General features: G+C 37.8%; 1 protein-coding gene across 2 annotated transcripts in view; it reads right to left on the minus strand.

Moving 5' to 3' along the window:
• RUNX1T1 (RUNX1 partner transcriptional co-repressor 1) overlaps nt 1–22769 on the minus strand; it is a 111367-nt gene that overhangs the window by 43398 nt on the left and 45200 nt on the right. For both annotated transcript variants that reach the window (XM_082754058.1, XM_082754057.1), the window contains 3 exons: nt 5536–5673; nt 1445–1686; nt 206–295 (listed from right to left, as the gene is read on the minus strand). In XM_082754058.1, the coding sequence (XP_082610184.1) occupies nt 206–295; nt 1445–1686; nt 5536–5673 (470 nt within the window). The remainder of the gene's footprint in view (nt 1–205; nt 296–1444; nt 1687–5535; nt 5674–22769) is intronic.

Genomic DNA, 22769 nt, shown 5'->3' on the forward strand with positions numbered 1-22769 from the left:
TGATTATACAATTAGGAAAATGACAGCTCCTGTGAATAGCCAAACTACATACTCAAATGCAGTTCTGTCCACTAAGCTATGGAAAGAAGCCTTTAAAAGTTATTCATTTTCCTGACTCTCTTAAAAAGAAAAACTGTAACACACATCTGTGACCTAGCAACAATATGGTTTGAAATACTTTCCAGATCACTGAACTGTGCAATACCTTTAAAAATGGGATGACAAAAGGTCGCAGTGGGAAGTTAGTAGCTTCTTGCAGTTTGGAATGAAATTCTTCAATTGTCAAAGTAGAATTCTGTTGAGAAAAAAAATCTTTCTTGGTGACAAAATAATGAAAACACTTAGCAAGAGAAACAGTAACCAAAACACTCTGAAATTGCTTAATAACTTGTTCTTGATACTGATAAGAGGATAAAGAAAAACATGCCACATTATTAAATTATTACCTTATTAAAATATTCAGAGGAAACCACCAGTATCTCAGACATTCAGCGCCTGTTGCTTAGAGTAGTTTAAGTTCTTGCTGAAGTTCTACTGCCTACATTATCCACCCTTTTAACGCAGACTGAAGTGAACGTGTCTCACTGCTTTCAGGTAGTGTTTTGTGAAGATATAAGTGGAGACCACCTGAGCCCTAGTACTAAACAGTGCTGCCAGTCTTTGCTCCAAATGAAGGCAATGGCAACTGCAGCTGCTCAGAACAGATGTAAATTAGAGCACTGCAACAGTATTTTCCTGGTATATGTAATTATTACTGAAGGAGATACATGGGAGACAACAATGTCTGGCAGCAAAAGGACTTTAATGGGAATAAAAAGAATTCTGGGCCAGATTCCCAACAGTTTGCCAATAAAACAGCAGCCCAACCTGACGGTTGTAGATAAGAAAAACCTGAAATTACCATTCAGACATATAATCACATAAAGATAATCTTATAAATAATGTGACTTAAGTATCAATACACTGTCAGGTCCCTCATCACTGGATTCAATGAATACTGAGAAAAGGTTTTCCACTGCGTAACCACAGTCCAAGCGTGTATTCAACTCTTTCTTTTAACCAGTATTCTGCTGCTATATATATAGGGGCACTCTCTTTTCCCCAGTGAACTAAATTAGGCAAGCCAAAACAGATTTAACTGTATTATATAATTCAAGCTGTGTCTATATCAGGGGTGCTGCCAGTATAGAGCAAAAACCCTTTTACATCATTATGGCATAATATTATACCGTTCTAGTCTGTACCCAGTTGAGAAAAGCTGCCACTTGTAGCCAAATAGTCAAGACATTTATGCTAGCTCTGGGGGCAAGAGCTGGCTCTTGGTATATACAAGTATGGTATATGCATATGTGACCCACTCTTGCGCATAATAAACATGTCAAGCATAAAGGACGGAAAGGAAGAGAAAAAGATAACAGTTATTATATCATTGTTTTTTGCTTACCACAAGTCCTAGCACAAGGGTACGCACTCTCTCCCCAATCTCTGGTGAAATGTCATTGCCAAACTGCTGTAAGGTTGTAAGAAATCTCTTCAGTTTGCTGAGTTGCCTAGCTCCACAAGCTGGTGGTAACTGCTGGTTAGCCAGAGAAGAGGAAGAGGAAGAGGATGGCCCATTGCTAAAGCCATTAGGAGGAGATGGAGCTCCATTTAATGCTGTTGGTGAATGGCTAGTGCCATTGGTTACTGAAAGAGAAAGAGACAGAAGATAAAATAGAGAGAGGGAGGCAGAGGGGGAGAAAGAGGACAGGGGGGAAAATCCATCAGCTTATATTTTCTGTGCTTGACCTTAAAATTAATTAAGTTGCACAATCAAAGACAATTAGCTTTTTGACAGAATGACATTGCAGTTTATATCTATATTACAGTATCTGCTACTGAACAGTGTATGGACTGGAAGTAACAGTAGCTGCCTGTCACACAGCCCCCCAGAGTGTTCCTGGACCTGAAAAGCATTATTTGATTATCAGCCTTTTGTCAGAGGATCTTAAAAAGAAAGAAATAGAGGAAGGGAAAAAAAAAATACACAGAAAAGAGCACAAGCGCATATATGATTGAGAACAACAACAAAAAAAATTGCTCTTTGGGGTAGAAAAAATGTGCAGACATATTTCACGAAGCCTCAGTTTATCTCTGAATATTTTTACTCGTGTTTTGTACACACAACTGACAGCTGTGTTTATAAAACAGGACTTTCACGTTTTAACCTTACACCACCCAATGAGAAGGTTATTTTTTCCGATACACATTTCTTAGCTGCTAACATATGGAGCACACTAAGTTGTTTGTGCAGGTACAAATGGTGCCACGCTTGCTGTGGCCTGAAGCCTTGAAGCTAGAGCACAAAGCTGGGCTTCAGGAGAAGACTTCTCAGAGACCAGAAGGAAATCACTCAGCTTTTCATTTGCCAATTCTATCTCTAAAAAGGATAGGAAGGCATTTCCCTCCTGTTGTAAGGTTGCTGTGAGAATAACTATCTGAAGCACTAAGAGTTCGAAATTTATGGCAACAAGATTCATGCAGACATACTGAAGACAACAACAGAGTTTTTGGCAGCTATTTTAGTTCAATTCTTATTCACACTCCAGAAGAGAGCACAGAATCAAACCAAGGACATCTTTTTCCACCCAGGTTACTTGAAACAGTAACAGTCAAACACTCTGTTGAAATTGCTTGAGTCTGACTAGCCAAACTGACAGTGAGTGGCAAGAAAAAGGATGGCTACCTACAAATGAGAAGCCACCAGTGCACTTCTAAGCGTAGGCACGCAGTGCAGAACTGTACCCAGCAGCAGCTTCTCTCAGCTGGCCATTGCCCTGTGCAAATTTGCTGGTTTCTGTTCAGGGAGCCACTCAACCCACCTTTTTGTTTTACCACTCATTCGTGCAATTTGCTGCTCTCCTCCAAAACACTAAGACCTGAATTTACATCACTGTATCTCAAAAAACATCAAAAATCAGGAAGTACCTACAGTTAAAAATGTGTAGTGCTAATAGCTTCCGCTGCTTCCTATTTAAAAGCACGACAAACTAGCAACTTGAGCTTTCCGTGTTTGTTAATGACTAAACATCCCTTTTTTATTTGTAATTTCCTCCAACAGTCATTTTTAGATAGCAACTTCTTTTTGAGGGTGGACACCTATTACAAGATTTAAATGATCATCACAACCCTCATTTAAAGGAGTTTTTGTCCTCGTGACTGCAGTGCATTTCTGGAGGTAGTAGAGAAAATGGCCATCTGAATGGCTACCTGGTTTCTGCTGTTTTTTATCATAGATGTTGGTTGCCTACTCTAGTTGCATGGGCTAGGGAAAACAAGAAACAGAAAATGCAGAAATAGAAAAAAGCTGGTCTCTGTAAGTTAAGCAACAAGCCATGCTCTCCATGCACTGCAGTAGAGTGAGATACCTGAGTAAACAAATACATGGTGATTGCAAGGAACTTGCATAGACAGAAGTTATCATACCATGAGCTTAGTAAATGAGGAGTGGGAAGAGTATGTCCTGCTCTAGCCTGACAAAACCCAGCTACTCTGTCACTGTTCCTGGGCTGTTCTAGGCAGAGGGTGATGGGGCTATGATCAAGAAAGCTGAGAACAGCCAAGTTCATTCCCTAGGACAGATGAAGAGGACAAAGGCAGGCAAAATTTCTCCCTCAACAAAACAGATAAAGAAATATTCCTCAAATGCAATTTCTCTAAAACAATTTTTATTTGCAATAGCCCATCCCCTACTAATGATTTTATCTCTTTCTTTACAATGTCTGAATTTGCCAACTGTCAAACACATCTATGTTGTTATGAAACATAACCATGTTATTAATAAAATAGAATTTAGCATTTACAATTTCAACAAACTAATATATCTTAAGAGTTTTTAATAGTCTAAAACAAAGCAAACAACAAGCATACTCTTGACCAGAAAACAAGTTTGCTCTTCTTAGCCTACAGGCATTCTCACTGTAGTAGTAATAAGTGTAACAGACATTCAAACAGAAGTGACTGTTTACTATATACAAACTGGAACTGCTAAGGCCAAACTCCAAAAGCTGACAGGGTAAAAGGCATTTAAAATTAGATCTTTTAATCTTTTTAACTTTAAAATTAGACTTTTAGTCTTCATTTAAATAGTGGGGGAAAAAAAGAGAGAGAGAAAAATGAGCAGCTATGGTTCACACGCCTTCCAATAATATGCAGAAATCTAATGAGTACACTGAGAACTGTAGAAAAGACTAAAGAAGAACATTGTCTATTCCTTTTATCATCGCCCAAGATCATCCTGAACCATGCTAAGTACATTAGACAGAAAAGCCTAATCTGCAAGAGCCCCATCCTGCAAAAACCTAAAAACAGTTTAACTTTAGAGCCGAGCAGTTCCTAGGATGATTCAGGTGCTGGAGTTAAGCAAAACAAGCAGATCTTGCAGGATCAGGGTCACTGGGTTAAATCTGAGTTTATGCAAAGAGCTGGCACAAATGCTCCTCACTGTTTAAGTTCAATGTAAATCCTCAGGACAGGGTTCACTGGGATAAGTGGTACAAAGGCTTCCAGCTGGCCTCCTGCATAGAGGTGAATTTTAAGTAAGGCATTTAACAGGCATTTAACAGGCAGCAAGGGGCTAAAAAATGTAGGCAAGACAAATAGAAGATGCTGCCTTCATTCTGTTTAGGCATATGTATTCTACTGTTCTAAAACTGTTTTATTTAAAATGTGAAATGTAAACACATTCTCATGTTTATACTATTACAAGGCATATAAAAGAGACCAAAAAATTTGCAGCTAAATCTTGGTAAGAGAAATGTGGATCATTTTGTGACTGTGAAAAGAATAGTCCAGACAACATGCCAGATTTAAATCTCAGTTACACTGATATGAATGCAGAATAATTCCACCAAGACTGGTAGAGTTTCCTGTGTATTTACATCAGCAAACTGAGACAGAGATCCAGCCGTGAGTGATTTAGAGAAGTGGTCACAGGCTAGAAATCTCAAGACAAAACAATAAAAAGGACCTTTTTTTTTTTTTTTTTAATCCATACTAATTAGAAATTTTGTAGCACTTAAATCCAAATTCTTCATTCAATCGCTAGTGGGATGAAGTATTTTCTTTATGAATAAACCCCACTTTAAATATATAAACAAACCACAAAGCCCTAAACAATAACTACCAAAGTTTATATTCAAAAGTGAACAGAATCCTTTAAACAAAACAAAAGAATGGCATACATACAAGACAAGAAGGAAGTTTCCCTTACTTCTCACATGACTGTTCTAAGCATAAATGACATAGAAAATTAGTTCTCACTGTTCTTTGACACTGCAGCCAAGCTATCAACAAAATTACCACAACTCTGAGCTGAATGTCTTAATAAATCAAGGATACATTAATCTGTTGTGATCTTAGTTGTGCTTAGTTACATATTGCAGTATAATCAAATGCTGCTGCAGCTCTGTCATACAAGTTTCCCTTCAAAACTTGGGTTGTTTACATACAGAAAGAAAGAATATGGAAGAAAAGGAAGAAAATAAGTTTAATTACACGTTGTGGGCGTGAATGAACTGGTTCTTGGAGCTCCTTGGGTAGTGGGAGGAGGTGGCATTGTTGGAGGCGTCAGCCTGGATTGTGTCTTCACATCCACAGGTGAGTCTGGCATTGTGGAATGCTTCTCAGTGCGATCTGTAACACACCACATGAACACACTATTTTATTTCCCCAAGCACATCCGCTCCAAAAAAAAGTTTAAAAGCTAACGCAGGAAGTGAGCCATTGCAGCATCTGCCGCAAAAGATTACACCTGATTATCTACTCCAGTGTGCTCTTTCAGAATTACATCATCTGAACCTTACTTAAGAAGGTGTAACACAGATGGTAAGACCTCATTTGTAGTAGTGCTGCATTATCTTTTGTTTTTATTTCCAGCATGTGCAGATGCTACCTCCCAAGCTCTCCTGGAGCTGCAATAATGCCACCTCCCTTCAACGTTAGCCAGGAGGAAAAAAAAATAGACAAAGAGACAGAAAGGTAATAAATCCCCTTACGACAACTCTTGCAGAACTTAAACCTGAAGCTCTTTAGTACAGGTAAGATATTGGGAAGGATACTGGTCAAAGCCAGCTCTTGTCATGTATCTTCTATATAACACCTGACACCCTCTCCATCGCTCATCTTTGTAGATAAGGAGAGATACTTATGTTAAATACTGCACACCTCCTGGGTGACTTTACCACCCTGCCCTTGGATATTCTCACATTCACAAGAAAAATAAACACATGTCAAAATGGTAAGTCAATCTCCACACATTCATATTGATTTAAAAAAAAAAAAAAAATTCTAAGTTTGCACCTCTACACAGTATGAACTTTAATGTTCAAAACTTGTAATATACTAAAAATAACAACAACAAATGCAAAAACCTAACAGTTGTCTTGCAAGTAAAGATCTAAAGATGCCAGATACTTGATACAGAAGCTACATAAATAGTTTCTTTATCCAAACATTTTTCTGGACACCTCTATGTTAACATTGATGTAAATAAATAATTAAATATTAATAGTGAAAAGCATTTAAACTGTTATGTTTCATTTATCATGAATGGGCAAAATGACATTTATCAACTGAAAGCAAAATTAAGACTTCCTTGCTCACACCAGCAGTTTAGTGAGCCATCTTGAGTAAAGGTGAAGTTTAGCTTTTAATAGGCATGAGTTAAAGTCTGACATCCCTTCTTCCAGGGTCAGGATTATTTGTTTTATGCACTGTCCTATACAAGTCTTCATGAGCTCCATTAAACCATCTTGCAAAACAAATAAATGTCACTGCTAGTGAGTTAGTAGATTAATCTGTGATTTCAATTCAAGACAATAGTGAAGTCAGTAATGTTCTCTGACAGTAACTCTGTCACTCAACTTTGGGAAGGTATTCTTTGTTCTAACATTATACAAACTTCACAAAAATAAATAAATAAATAAATAAAAAACATATATCTAAAGTTTTCCCTGCAAGACACCAAGAGAAATGAAATGCTGTGCACATGTTTTATGAACGAACGTTGTGTTTTGAAGAGCCTCAAAGCACTTAATTATTAGAGCATTTAGTTATCAGGAGAACGAGAAGGAAAAAAGAAGTAAAAGTTAACAACACATGATAGATACCAATCTTCAGTTGCTTGAAACCAAGGAAGTATGATACAGACATGCAGCGTGTGAAGTGCTACACACTTTTGGGAATGACGAACAATTAAACACCCCAAAAATGCTATGAGGGGAATACAGATACAGTAGTAAAGGACCTGCAGTTTTGATCTAAGGTTAGTAAACCTCAGTAGTATAGGGAACAGTATCCAAAATGCTGGCTTAAATATTAAGGCTTCTACACAGGCAGGTGAGGTTTGATTCACAAATCAAGCAACAGTAAATTATTACATGCTGGAAAACAAAAGTTTTAAAAAACACTCTATACAAAATTTCCTTTCCATATCGCTATACTCAAGCAGTTAAATCTATATCTTCAACAAGCCATTCATTTAATATAAAGAACTATGAAAACTAGTCTTGAAATGTTAATTGCTTCCTTAATAGCTGAATTCATCTCGCACTCACCTCAACCAACCTCAGCAACAAGGGAATAAATAGCTTTCAGCTCATGTTGCAACAGAGGGAAAGAGGCACAGCAGTGAGCCCGAGCCCTCCTAAATAAAGGAAAATATTTCTGCCATGCCAAGAAAGGAGAGAGAAAGGGAGGCTTGCCAGAGCTGGTGGGGAGATAACAGTGGGAACTGCTGGTCCATCTGGTTTTCATTCTGCTAACACTCACGCTGAACTGTTAAGGAAGGCAGTCCAGGTACACAGATTTGAAGCATGTGGGAGCACAGACACAGGCAGGGAGGAGATGGAGGTGGGTGGAAGAAAGAGTGAGAGAAATCGAACTCCGCTCGCAGTCTGCTGCTCACACTGAGCAGGCACAGGCTGCATCCTCCAATTCAGCTGTTGATACCTAAAAGTGAGCCTGGTATCGCAACCAACCGCGACTCTCCTGCTCCCCAACTTCGCTGCACACCAGAGCTCAGGTCTACTCAGACTGGAGGGGGAAGGCTTTTCCGACAAGCTGGCAATATTTGGTTACTTAAATGGAATGCTGTAGTGGGAAATAGTGTGTGGGCTCATCCCTCTACTTGCAGATTGTCGTTCAGCTGCTCTCTGACTGGTTTTTATTCCCTTGAACAGTGTCTGCCACCCGACCTGCAGATCGCTGAAATTAGCCACAGACCCCTGTATTTTACGTATAAATCTGTTGACATTAGGCTTGATTGTTCCTAATTACCTTTCTGTGGTTGGAGGAGGGGAACAAACTCTACAGGCCACTGACTTTTGATTAGCCCCCCTTTGCAAAGCCCTAACACACACACTGCTACTGTACAATGGTAGACAGATTTATCTCTGGTTGTCTGTAGCAGCACCTTCTATAAGGAGATACAAGGCTGCTTCCAAGTACACCTCCAAACACTTCCAATCAAGGTACCAGCTTATCTTTATGGTGCAGAGGGAGAGGGGGAGGTCTTTTGAAGAACTACAATACAAAATGCAAAGCTCTTCCACGTGCTCTGAAGTCACCACTCTAAGGCACAGCCCAGGAAAACAGCTTGCTCCATTGGAGTCTTTCACTTCCTACCCTTCCGCCCTCTTCACTAGCAGAGCTCCTGCAGGAGCCTTTATGCTGGTATTTATCTGCTACCTACCTTCACAGCAGAGTCATAGAATCACAGAAGGGTTTAGTTGGAAGGGACCTTAAAGCCCACCCAGTTCCAGCCCCCTGCCGTGGGCAGGGACACCTCCCACCAGACCAGGCTGCCCAGGGCCTCCTCCAGTGCACCCTTGAATACTTCCAGGTATGGGGCATCCACAGCTTCTCTGGGCAGTCTGTGCCAGTACCTCACCACCCTCCGAGTGAAGGATTTCCTCCTAACCTCTAATTTATATCTCCCTTCTTTAGAGTTCTGAGCTTCTCAGGGCACTATGGGACCAGGAGGATGTGTACATTGCTGCTCTTCTACTCCACCACCCAGTTTGGAGGCCTTACCAGCTTCATTTGGAGTGGTGACAGAGCTTAAAGCAGAACTGTGGCTGACAAAGCATTCCCAGCCCCTACGACCTGAACTTGTGAAGCTGGTAATGTCTGATACATAGCCTAGAACCCCAGTTTCATTACAAATCATTACAATTTTAATTAAAAAATATATATATATATATATACATATATACTCTAATTGTTGAAAAATAGGAGTATACATGTATACCTTGAGCTTTGCTTGAAATGTGGACAAATTTGAAAGAGAACCATCTCTTAAAATGACTTAATTTCTTGAATTCCAAACATGTTTATGCTTTTGTGACAAAGTGAACTCCCCATTTGCAAAGCTGCTTTTGCCATTTCTAAAGTTTGCTGGTTTGGGGGGGGGTTGTTGCTTTTCTTTTTTTACTTTTTTTTTTTGGTTGTTGGTGCTCTTGGAATCTGGCATTTCAAATAATCCTGAATTAGCAGGGACATGACAGAAAGGGGACATGACAGAAAGTTTCATACATGCAGAATCTCATATCACCCCTTTCAGAGCACAGGCTGCATATATAGAGGGAATAACTTGTTTCAGATGCAAAGACTTCTTCCATAGAAACCCTCTAAGCAGTGACAGAGCTGGACTCCTTAGCACAGTTCTGATCAAATGGGGCTGAAACCAAAGGTACTCCAAACCAAAGGGAAAAGGAGACATCTGCATTTCATTCTTCACTATTCTCTGCAATCAGTTCAGGATGGAGATAGATGGTGAAATAATGGGCTAGTCCTAATCCACATACACAACCCTCTGGTGCAGTGAGAGACTTAGAATAAATTCAGAAAATATGTTTCAAGCATGCAGAGATCAATTGCATTTGCTTTGGATTATATTGAGGGGAAAAAAAAAAAAAAAAAAAAAAAGATTTTGAAATGTACATTCTTGAATCTCTTTTACAGCAAAGAGTGAAGAACTGTGATTTTACCACAGAAGTATTTTGCTTCGTTTAAAATTAAATAATGTTGTAAAACCAACTTTAAATTATGATATTTCTTTTGCGGATTTCTTGGTTCATGAAACTGTGCTGTTCTTGTCATTCATTCAGGTTTTATGGCAGGAGTTATTTTTATCGCTATTATTTAGCTGTTAGGTGAGCACCGATATTTACCATAAGCCCAGCCAATTTCTGAAGGCAAACGTGGGAGAGACAAAGTAAAATGTGCAAAAGCAGGGCAAAAAGAGATGTGCATGTATTCAAACTGATTTCCTTTACTTCCTGTATCCTAAATGATTTAGTCAATTTTTAAAACAAGGCGGTCTTTCATATATGGCAACATTTCAGCTCGCGTGGCATGCTTCCAAGTCTAACGCATCAAGGAAAGCTGATGTATGGAACAAAATATGGAATATATAAATACTTTACTGATACCATTTCAATAGCCAATTCAATGTCAAGCATTTCTAGGAGTGGTGTGTTTTCAATTTCCTTTTTTAAATGAAAAAAAGTATGGTATAATATGCTGTGGCATTTATTTTACTTTTAGTTAGTGCAAATAGTTCCAGATGTATATTCAGGCATGAAAGATTCTTAAAAGAAGCTCTATATTGATTGTACAGTACTTACTACTTCTGTGCCAACACATTAAAAATAAAAATAAAAAAATGCCAAATTAGAAGAGTCCATTGCCTTTTTTCCTTTAAATTCACAGAAGGTACAAACCCTGCATATGACACAGGATTAGAACCTGCCCCTGTCACTCAAATTATGTAAATTGAGACATAAATCTGTGGCATTAAAGACTGAGGATGGTTACCTAGATGACATTGGACTAATTCTGATCATTTTGAGAGTGACAGCATGGAATTTGCAAGCCAATAACTAAAGACTGTGAGTCCAAGTAGCAATGAACCTGACAGACCCATCAGTCCATCAAAGATGAACAGTTACATAGCTCTTCCATCCATAATGTTATCACTCTATGGTCATCAAAGAACCTTCCCTCCTCTAGATTTTCACTTGAAGTCAGTAACTGAGGCACACAGTGTGCCCAGCACGAGAAGGCAATGTTCGTGGCCTCGCACCTCACAGTCCTGCCACTGCCTACAGCAGGACAATGAAATGAGGATTGGGGAATAATGCATCAGGTCGTGTTTACTGAGAATTATATTGAAATGTATTGGCCTTGGCTGAAAAGGTCTTGTTTGCTATAAGCATGGTATTAGACAAATATATATGGTATAGCCTACCTACAGCCCATGCACCTGGGAAAACCTGGAAGTCCTACAATGCAGCCATAAAACACAACACTTGGACAACATCGCAACAAGTCAAGCACACTTCAGACTTGTTTGAAACTGGATCAGCCTTTACTCCATTCGTCACTTAGGCTTTCTGACTTTTCTGTAATGAATAAACAAAAACCTTAACACAAAGGATGTTCTTGTGCATACAGCTGCCCTCAAACAGGTATAATATGGATGAAACTTCCTATCAGCATCACATGCATTCATGGAATCTGCCTAGAAACAAAACATCTCCTGATTTTTCTGGTGGAGAGCTTTTCCTCCCTGCACAATTCCCAAAACAGCAGCATCAGTAAGCAGCTCAGACAGTCAGACTCCATGTTCTGTCACAAAACATCACGCCTACAAGCTTTACCCCTAAGGAAGGTTGATGTGAATGAGGTGAATGATGGAAGCGAAGTCCACAGGCAAGACTTCAAGAAGACATAACGTTTCACTGCTGCTTTTACACTACTGGTACGAAACTCATATGATGACCCTTTTGCAAGAGCAGTCTCACAACTTTTGCTACAGTCTTATCTTAGTTATTCTCCACTCAGATAGTTGAACTTTTCATATCACCAGTTATTATTGAAAATAAATTAAAGCTTATGCAGTTTATCCATTTCTTCTCATTTAACATGCAGAATTGAGGAGAAATTCTGCATCCTGGGAGTTCACTAAAGTTATCTCAGGCTAAGTTATCAGAGCTTTCTTCAGATGTGCTTAAAAAAAAAAAAAAAGCAATGAGAATAATGCAATCTCCACTCTGTCTGTCAAAACCTGAAAGGAATTATTATTTTTTTTTGTGATCCCGTGCCATAGTTCAAGCAGCAAGAGTTTATAGATCACGAAAACTAGGTGAATGATGGACTATGCTTTGCATCCTGTTCTTCATCTGTAATGGTAACTTGACTGGCAACCCAAAATGACAGACCAACCCAAATGACAAATGACAACCATGACAACCAACCCAAAAAAGCAGAAGCACTCTTGTTAGTTTCAGATCTCTAGGGTGGGTTGCCATCCAAAAAAAACGTGTTCCAGAGTCATGGCTTAGCAACTGAGGTCAGATAATTGCATGAGTTCAATGTCAGAGTTGAGACAAAAATATTATGGCTTGGCTTTGCTTGGACATATTATTTTCTCCTGAAAGAAACAAACTTGGCTTACCATATAATCTCATTTAAGAAAAAAAAGTATTTGGTTTTCCTTTCAGTCAACAATCTGACATGTTTTGACAGTTTCAAAACTAACATAAATTCACTTTTAGTTATTTAAGAATTAAAAACTGAATCATATCAGAATTGCACTTTTTTTAAACACCTCTTTTACCCTTCTGCCTTCCCTGGCTTTACCATATAAAATTGCTTGAACATAAAAAGCAATGTAGGGAAGAAGAATACATTCTAAATGTAGATCAACTACCACCATAACAATTTATGAAATACTTTAGTAAGAACAGACAAGCAAAATAAAGGCCAAAGTGTGGCAGCAGCCCTATATTTCCAGTACACCACAGAAAGCCTCCTTGTCATAGCTGAGGGCCTGCTATCCCTCAGCCTGTACTTAAGACAAAAACAATGAAGATTTATTTTAAATACCACACCAAAAGTCATAAAAATGCTTATAAATATAGGTATGTATAATTAATGCAATTAATTAGGATTTCCATAATCATTATCAAAATACTATATTTGTAACTCCTGTTTCCTGGATCTGTTCTGCTTTATTCTGTTGACAAGCTACCAAACTAGGAACTGTTGTTTCGAGAAATTTTCTTTTAGTTAACAAAAACAATTTCAAAACCAGACCACTGAATGTTGAGATCCAAATGAAATGAAGAAGAGGTGTACACCACCTCCTGGCAAGCAAAATGAAGAACAAAAATAATAGTCAGAAAGAACAGTCAGAACAACCACTGGCCAAATCCACTCCCTGGCCTCTCCTACAGGCGTGGAGATGAGAACTCCTCAACAGCAAGCCCTCCTTTCTGCCATTTTAATGCACTTATGCAGTAGTAAAAAACACCAGAGTGTTAAGGCATAGCTGTGCTCATTTTAGAGAACTCCTAGGAGAGTGCTGATACCAGGATTCCATTATATTTAACTAGAACTGAAGTCTCTAATACAATTTCAGAGTAGATAAAGTTATCTAAAATAACTTATTTGGATTCAGGACAACATTAGGTGTTAACTTATTCTGCCAGCAAAAAAGTTTTTGCAGCTGTACTATTAAAAAACTTCACTTATTTTTATAAAACATGCCAGAAGTCTTTTATGCCCATATATCATTCCTATGAGCATAAGAGGTGACATTTTCCATGGTTAAGCATCTAAATGACATAGGGACTACTGAGAAGGTAATGGATATACATCTTTCTTTGCTCGTGAGGAATATGCTGTACAAAAGTCAAGATCCTGTTGAGTATCAATAAATGTTGGCCGCTCCAGGACAGACCCCTCACCTGGTAAATCAAGCTCTGAAATTCCCATTTTGTCAGACTGCACAGTTTTTCCTATCTGGGAACTTAATTCTTCCCTGTGATATTTCACACATTGAAGTTTGCTCTATTATGCCACGTGTGTAGGCCTGGAGAATGAGACCTTATCCATAAGACAGATCAGGTGGCGAAAGTATGAACTCCTTCTCAACAGCAAATACCACTGCAGTTGTAGGAAGGATGCCTAATTTCTGCCATCTAACATCAATAGCTAAATTAGGAAATGAGACTCCATATGTAACCACTGAAAAGAAGGAAGAGTTAGAGCCTCTAATTTAATAACTCCTAAAGCTGCTAAAACAGATGGTTCAAATATTTCCATAGAGATCTAGGACTTCGCCTCTTGAGAAACAGAGATATTCAAAGTGCTCTACGGTGTGGTTGGTGTGCATGGGAGTCACTGCTCCTCATCTAGCTTAATTCTGCCTCCAGGCACACTAACTTCTTGTTTTCTATTCAGCAAGCCAAGACAGGTATGAATCCATCAGTAAAAATTATATGCTGAAACAGATTTCCCCCCCAAACCACTGGGTACTGCCACTGTTACTCTCTCACTACTTCTACCTGTGATGGAGAAGTGGAACTATAGGAGAAAAGACTCTCAGTATTATACATTGACAATCTCTACATAGTGCAATTTATTACCTTAATCAGTACTTCGGCATTTGTGAAAATACATGCTCTGGAAGACTATCATTTCATCATCACGTGATGCTGTTAAAGACATCTTGTGTTTACATGACTGACTGTCTAGACAGAGTGTGAGAAAATACTCATTATTAGTTACAAGCCAGTTCCTCCTGGATGCTGCATGTCACAACAACTGTGTTTTATTTGGGGCACTGGATCACACCTGAAAGCTGCACTGGGGGGGGGGGGGGGGGGGGGGGTGATGGGAGGGAATGATGGGAGGGAAGAAAGAGATTCTCATCAACTTCACATGAAATTGAGACTTTCCATCTGATATACTAACGAGGTGATAATACTTTTTGACAAATCAGCTAACAACCAAAACAAAGGTTACCGTTAGCAAAAGTATATTTCAAATCAATTGTCTGGCCTAATATATCACATGCATACTTAAATGTTAATAGGAAGTAATAATATAAGCATGTAAAGCAGAAGGGGAAAGGAGGAAACTTATGTTCATCACACCAACATAAAACCAGCCTAACCCTCCTTCTCCAGCCAGTGAATTCACACAAATGTCCATTGTCACAGAGATCAGGTTAGCTCCCCCAGGAACAGTGGTGCTGGGTTAGCCTTTTAGTCCCCGATCCTTAAAAGAGTGAAGAATATCTTAACTTTAGATACAGAAAACAGCTGCAGTTAAACCAATAGAGATGGCTTCACAGAGGACACACAATTATATGCAATTTTTCTAGATCTTAAACCATCACAGTAATCTTAGTCTTGTTTTTGAATTTTAAATGACAGCAAAAAATGAAAAAATAATAAAAACATGCAGCTAAAGCATGAATTAAAAAAATCAACAATGATTCCAGAAAACACAGAAAAGACAAGCAAAATATTAAAACAATTTCAGATATCATAGTATTGTTTGACAATTGTAAAAAATACTTTTCACTTCATGCCCAGCAGATTCATATGAAATGTATTTGCTTTATTCTACAAACACATAGAAACTAAGGTTTCTACATTTATAGAACCTGTCCACATTTTCATCAAGCCTGCCAAACCCATGATTCCAACCCAGCACTCTAACATTGACCTTCTCAGACTGGTGTGACTTCTATGGTTTACTTCTATAGATGTACTTATATGTGTCTACATTTATACACATATTTAATCAAGTTTTACTGAATTCTGTATATAAAAATACTTACCATGATATTTCTTTTTAAACTCTGCTTTAGAAAAAAAAAAAAATGAAAGAAATAATCCTCAATTACACTGAAGGAACTGTTAAACAGTGGGGAAACAGCAGGGCAGAAAGTCAGACACCAGAGAGAAACCACTCAATGCTACAAGTGCAAGAGAAATATTGACAAAGTAAAGAAGTCTGATGCTTTTGAACTCTGAATGTTCAATGTGAATGCACTTAACCCTTGGTAATGTGGTAAGTTTTCTTGTACATGCTATCCTTATGAAAAGCAGATTTAACTCTCTCTGTGCTATGGAAACAGACACGTCTTCACCGTACATTTGGCCTTCAATCCTGACAACGGCCCCCTTGGGTCTACTTGGATTTATGTATCTTGCTTCACTGAGAAGCAGATTAACCAGAAGAGGAGCCATATTTATGAGAAAGTAAAGAATAGTCAACAGAGAAAAAAATTATGTAGTCAAGGAAGGGGTGGTTGAGAGGGCAGCACAGCAGTCTGCTTACATGGGGGGAACAGTCTCAGGATTCATCTTTTGCATTCACAGAGGCCATGTAGGTGTCATGTAAAACATTGGCTGGAAGCAGGCTCTGGCTAACAGTCACTAGAAATTGTTCCAGGTGACTGCTGACCACCAGAGGGAGCCGATATTGTGCCATGGGCTCACTGATTCGGTGCTGAAAATTAAAAATAAATGGTATGGTACTCATAAAATAAAAGGAAGATACTTTAAGAAAAGTTCTTTCCACTATCATTTGAAAGTTAACCTCAACCACACAATACGTGAAGGGAAGGTTATGATACTTTGTATGTATACATCAGTATATACTATTCCATTTCCACTGTACCAAACTTAATGTTAAGCATTTCTCTCCAAATTTTGTCTATAAACATTTTATTTTATTTTTCCAAAAGAGTAACTGAATTAAAAGCAAATTTTAAAGTATAACCCTTGGCAGTACTGGTTGCAACAGAAGAATAGTTTCAGTGCCTCCTATTGTCATATAGCTACTCCAGCTAAGGAGCCAGATGCCTCTTTCCCCCCTTCATTTATATACACATACATCCCTACACATACATTTAGTCCTGTTTTGAAGATAGCTTTCCATAGGAAATATTCAAAAAGTGAAATTCAGCCAGTGGCACATCAGACAGCTGGATGCCTACAATATAGCATGGACTATGTCCAAATACCCAGGTTGTACTCACAGAACTACAGCCACGTGACAACACATGGATTTGAAAATACTCCACCAAAACTTAACACCATTTCTTTCTTGAAGCAAAACACACAGAACTGAACAAACACTGAGATTTTCTTCAGATCTATAGCAAATCGAAGAAACAAAATTGGAAACAGGGCAGAAATAACAATTTTAAAAAGCCCTACTAGGGCAGTTCACACATTTGTATAAAACATCCTTCTGGCACCAAATATCAGTAAGAAAGCTAAATCCCAATGGCAGAGCCAATTCAAATGCATAGAAAGATACTGACTTCACTGGGATCTCCTGTGAGGACACACCTCTTTATGGTTTCCACTTTGAATAAAAAATGTAAAACACTTCAGTAGTTTTCTGAAAAGCTTTGAACTTCTTTGGATATGTATGAAGCAATAAAAAATCACTGAACTACAACAACTATCCAAGGAAAATTCCAGAATTATGAAAAGGGGGAAAGGAAGAGAAAGAGAGAGAGAGAGAGAAAATCAGAGTACCTGGAAGAAATGCTGAACAGTTAACACAAATACTTGTCCCCAAATGAGTTCCTATCCATTATCTTTTTCATAATTATTGCAACAGAGCAAGTAGCTTCAGTAACTGTGCATACAAATGACCTATTAGAAACTTAACAGGTCATTTCCAGAGGTGATTATGAGCTCTGACTTACAGAGCTACACTGTTTTGCACATAATTCTGTTCAATGCCAAGTCTGCCCAAAATTAAGATAAAATGTGTTTCCACAGGACTAAGTGGAAATAAACTTTGAGAAACCAAGAACATTGCTACAGAAGGTATGAGGTGGTGAACACTGCTGGATCAGATGTGGTGATTTTCATAACTGAAATGTTAAAAAAAATTTGCTTTGCCTGTGCTGTGGCATCAGCAGAATGGAAAGAAGAGCAGGCAGTAATTGTATGTTAGTGCTCTTACAGTGCTATATGCTATAATTAAATGATGATGAGTGTACCAGTGAAAAGTCTAAGGTATCTAATTTTTATTCCTTCTAGAAGGAATAAAAAGCAGAGAAGTTTATCACAATGGACATCTGCTATAGATCACAGTATGAACAACAGAAAGTGTGAGTAGACAAAAATACATCAACAGTTCTCGCAAAAGGATGCTCTTCTTCACAAAGGTCCCTGTTGGGCCCAAAGTCTGTTTATTAATGGGTAACTGTTCCTGTTTTCACTATAACTGAACACACAATTGTATTAGAAAATATTAGAAAATTATTCAAAACTACTATATAAGGAGAGCAATATGGAACAGGAATATATATGTGCGGCTGCCTCAGTTGCTGAAGTTGTTGAGAAACAGTATGAGATACAGGAAAAGACCCTGGCACTCATATTGTGAAAGGCTTGGACATGTTATAAAGGAGTTAACAGAGCAAGATCAGAATAGGTTCATTTAAAATGTGAAGAGAACAAAGGTAAGAGCAAGCACACCAAGCTATATAAACCATTGGGAACAAAAGAAATACCAGCTTTCATTCACATCAAATAGATAAATGAGAAAACAAAGCTACAAAAATCTTTGATCTTAATTGAAATGAATGAAGATTGTGACAACTAACAAATAGCTACGATATCGGCATAGTCTGGGCTTAAATCTGTCTCAGTGGCTGAGAAGAAAATGGAGGGTGAGGGAAAGGACCAAACTTGGACACAAAAAACAATGATTCTTGAAATATGCATTTCTAAGTGAAACAGAAGATGGGATTCTGATATTTATTATTCTTTTCCCATGTTCTCTTCTAGCACAAAAAGACAGAAAAAAGCAAGTTCAACAAACACACCAAAATATTATTACATATTACATCAGGGATCTCCGGTTTCTTTTTCTTATTGTTAAAAAAAAAAAAACTATCCTCCTCCTCCCCTCATCCCCCACCCCCCTTTTTTTTCCTGTCTACTCAAATGTAGACTTTAAACACATGCTCTGCATCATGTTATGTCATACTGGAACACCTCCTAGTAACACCAAACTTCACTTGTGATTATTTATCTAAAAGTTTTGCTTCTTTTTAAACCCTGTGTATGTTGTTGTACTATATCTACTGATAGCTACTCCCAAGCCTTCAATCTGCCATGTCACAGCAGCTGAAGTAAGAGTCCAAGTAGAGTTTACTGATGGTCTGTAATGAGAGTAAAATGATAAATCTCTGTGCTGAAAGCCAGCTGCTTCATTCCTAACTCAGATCCCCCCCTTTCTTTTGCATTCTAGCTAGCGTACAGCTGTAATAAATGTGGCTCTTCTCACAAGCCGTGCAGATGTTAACAGTTCTGTAGGACATCAAGAAACATTTCAAGAATCTTGTAAGTGCTGACTAAACTTGCTTGAATTACCCACACTACCTCCTCCACATTCCTATTCAGTAACATTAGCCTTTCTGAACGTATTAAGAAAAAAAATAATTAGCGTTTAAGCCAAGACATTAATATTTAGGCCTAAATGCACTATCAATAAACAAGGAATGTTCTTAAGCCATCTGACAACAGATATTGAGATAGTGAACCGAAAGAAGTCAATTTATTCTTTGTCAAGATGACTTATGCATTTTTCATTTCTTATCTATGCAAGAGTGGCTAAATGGCTGCCTGAAAATATATATTTATAAAAGCCATGGGTGGATATATTTGAAAGAAATGATCAGAACTATTGGAAGATGTTTTCTATTCTTGTAATCAAGTGAATTGATAATAAATTAAAGTGAAGGTATTCAAAGTACTAACTAGTCCATTTTTACTGCAGTTATATTAGCATGACAGTTGTACACTTCAAAGATTAAGCTAAAGCCTCAAACCACAGTCGGTTCTGGGAAGGAGCAAGAGCCCAGCTGTGCAGGTAGGGGACCAGACACCACCCGCACTCATTAAGCAGATCTGGACCAGAGATACTGCCTTCCTATTCTGCGTAGTCTTCTTTTTCCAGGTAGAACTTCACAAATTTGTGGTTTAGTAGCACAAAACAGAGGCAAATGGGACTAGTACCCTGTATTACTCCAGAAGCTTGAAAATCCTACATCAAATATCCTTCCCTGTATGTAAACTTCACACTTCCAAAACCTACTGGAAGGAGGACTGCAGAGCATTTCACAGCACTGAGCCATAAAAGGATCACAATCTTTGACAAGTTCAGAAACAAAATGTGCAGTCAAGAGTTTCTACGGTGCATTTTTAGATTGTCTCCAGTCAAGTGTCAATCCTTGCAGTTTCAAAGAGGACAGGGTAGGGAGAAATAAAATGAACATATCTACACATTTCCTGCAAGGAATCAATAAAAAGACCTCAGTACAACAAAGACTTACATGCCTGCTCAGCTTCAGATACTTATTCTATTATGGTAGCACATATCAAATTAAAATCAAATCTTTGAAGAGGCAGGGCCCAAATAATTCACCATGAAATGCAGAATTTTAAGTATTGTTTGGTCTTTAATTTACCAACAGAGAAAATCTGAATATAAAGCAGAATTGCAATGTGCTATATTTTAAATGCTTCATGACACTGCTTTTAGATTAATTTCATCAAAATGTCATAAAAAAGTACATTTAAGCCTTTTGAGATGAGCAAAAAGACAATAGACTCGAATCATAAAGCAAAAGTTAATTTAATATTAACAGAAGCTAAGTCATTAGCTAGTCCAAAACCTCAACCTGTCTTTTAACTTCCACTATAATACAAACTGGGAGGAGACAGCAGGAAGAAACTAATTAAAAATAAATAAATAAAGAAAATAAATAAATAAAGAGAGAGAGAGAATATATATATATATATATATATATATATATATATATATATATATATATATATATATAAAGAGAGGAGAAAGAAAGCCCACACAAGCAAGAGTCCCTTACTGCTGCTTTTCCTCCAGGAGCGGAAATGCTCAGCTCAGTCATGGCTTAGAAGGCATAAACATCATTGAAATTCAAAGGCAGCTCTGAGAAAGAGGACGCCTCAATTGGTATGCAAGTGGTGTTTTCTCGCCCTGAATACATTATGAACTTGCAGCATGCTAATATGCCATGCTATCATAAGCACCAGATGGAACAGTAGGCAGTATATGTCCCATCAAACCTCAGGAAGATGTATTAATGTTCCTGCTCTTTTTTTCTCCCTGTCCCCTCCCCCTTCCCCACTACAATCCTTCAGCTGTGTCCCCAGACTGGCACATTTCTCAGCATCAGTCACCTGCTCCTACAGCACCACTCTCCCGGGTTGCCTCATCTTCACCAGGTGGTGCCGAGCATCTTTTCCATCTTTTTTATCGCGCAAGGTAAAGGCCACAAGACGCGTCAGGCTGTGCTTACTGAAGGGGACTGAGTATAGAAGATAACATCATGAGATAAATGATAGATGAAGAAAGATGTTGGGTTTAAAGCTAGCACGATTGTTTTAAATTATGTATAAGCAGCGCAGCATATATTTCCCCATCAGTATTACTGGTGAAAGAAGAACTTGGGGGCAGGGGCAGTGGGTGATATTTGCTGTGCAACTCAATAAAAGAGAGAAACTGGATTAAAGATCTCTGAACTGAACTCCTTCTTTCACCAAGCCTTAAACCTTTTCAGAGAAGACATACGCAATTCAACAGCTATTGATAGGGTAGGGGCCAAGGCTTCATTTTAAATCAATGTATTAAACTGAGTAAATGGCACACAGGCAAATTACTTTACAGGATTTTTATTTGTTTATTTTATACTAGAGAATTATGTACTTTGACACTTTTTATTCAAAGATTGCTTGGATTTATACATATGATTCTAAAAAAAAGTGTAGTATTTTAGCACTACTTTATGTTATTAATGAATTCAGTCCCAAGCAGGTTTTATCGGACTGAAACGTAATCTAGTATTCTGTATGAAAGTATATGCACACAAATATAAAACTCTGGTATATAAAATATGTATATATATAAAAAATTCTGGTGTCACCTAATTTTTTCCTGTCTGTTCAACAGCATGAAATATGCCACCTATCCAAATATATGGTTTGCAAGAAAATTGTTGTTGTTGTGTTTTTTTGTTTGTTTGTTTGTTTGTTTGTTTTTTTTCTCCTACTGGGCCCTTCAAAAAATAAAATTAGGTCCTGAAGCCTCAAGAGTCTGAGCATTCAAACCACAAATAAAAAAAGACAACTGAAAAAAAAAAAAAAAAAAAAAAAACAGCTTTTCACATTTGAAGATTTAATGTTTAAGTGTTTTAAAACATGTTTGTTTTTCAGAAAGAAATCACATCAGTAAACATTTCGCTAATTTCTGATATTTTAGAAACCACCTGCTGATTTACAAACAGCTCTCACTATGCATATAAATCCATTATTTTCCTAACTACATTAGCCTTCTCATGCTTCTCATTAGTCTAATTCTGAAAGATGCTGAGTACTTACTACTCACATGAACTCTTCTGGAAATTAACATTGCTTGAAACTGCACAACAACCAGGCATATAAGTACCTGTTGCATGCAATAAGATGGATTTTTCCAAGTCTTAAAGGTCTGATTGACAGGAATTATCCCCCACCCATCCAATCCTAAGTAAAACAAAAAAATAAGTACCTTTTTCTTTGTTAATATTTCAAACAAAGCACTTTATGACTGGAATTCACAAGTAACAGACATTATTCTATTGTATATTAAGTCCAGATTAACTCTAATGCAAGGATTCTTTAGGGACAAGATCAGAAATCAGATCTTTAATTTTTTTCCCTCTTTTCTCTTCCTACTGAATATTGGGGGGCTTGTTTTCTTTCTTAACATGTAGCCTTGAAGGGACATTTGCATTCTGCAAATAAGTCTCTTTAAGTCCATTATCCTGCATTATAAAGTAATTTCTGACACCTAAACCACACTCAATTTAATTACAACAT

This window comes from Aythya marila, assembly GCF_965140915.1.
Source record: "Aythya marila genome assembly, chromosome: 2".
Taxonomy (NCBI): Eukaryota; Metazoa; Chordata; class Aves; order Anseriformes; family Anatidae; genus Aythya; species Aythya marila.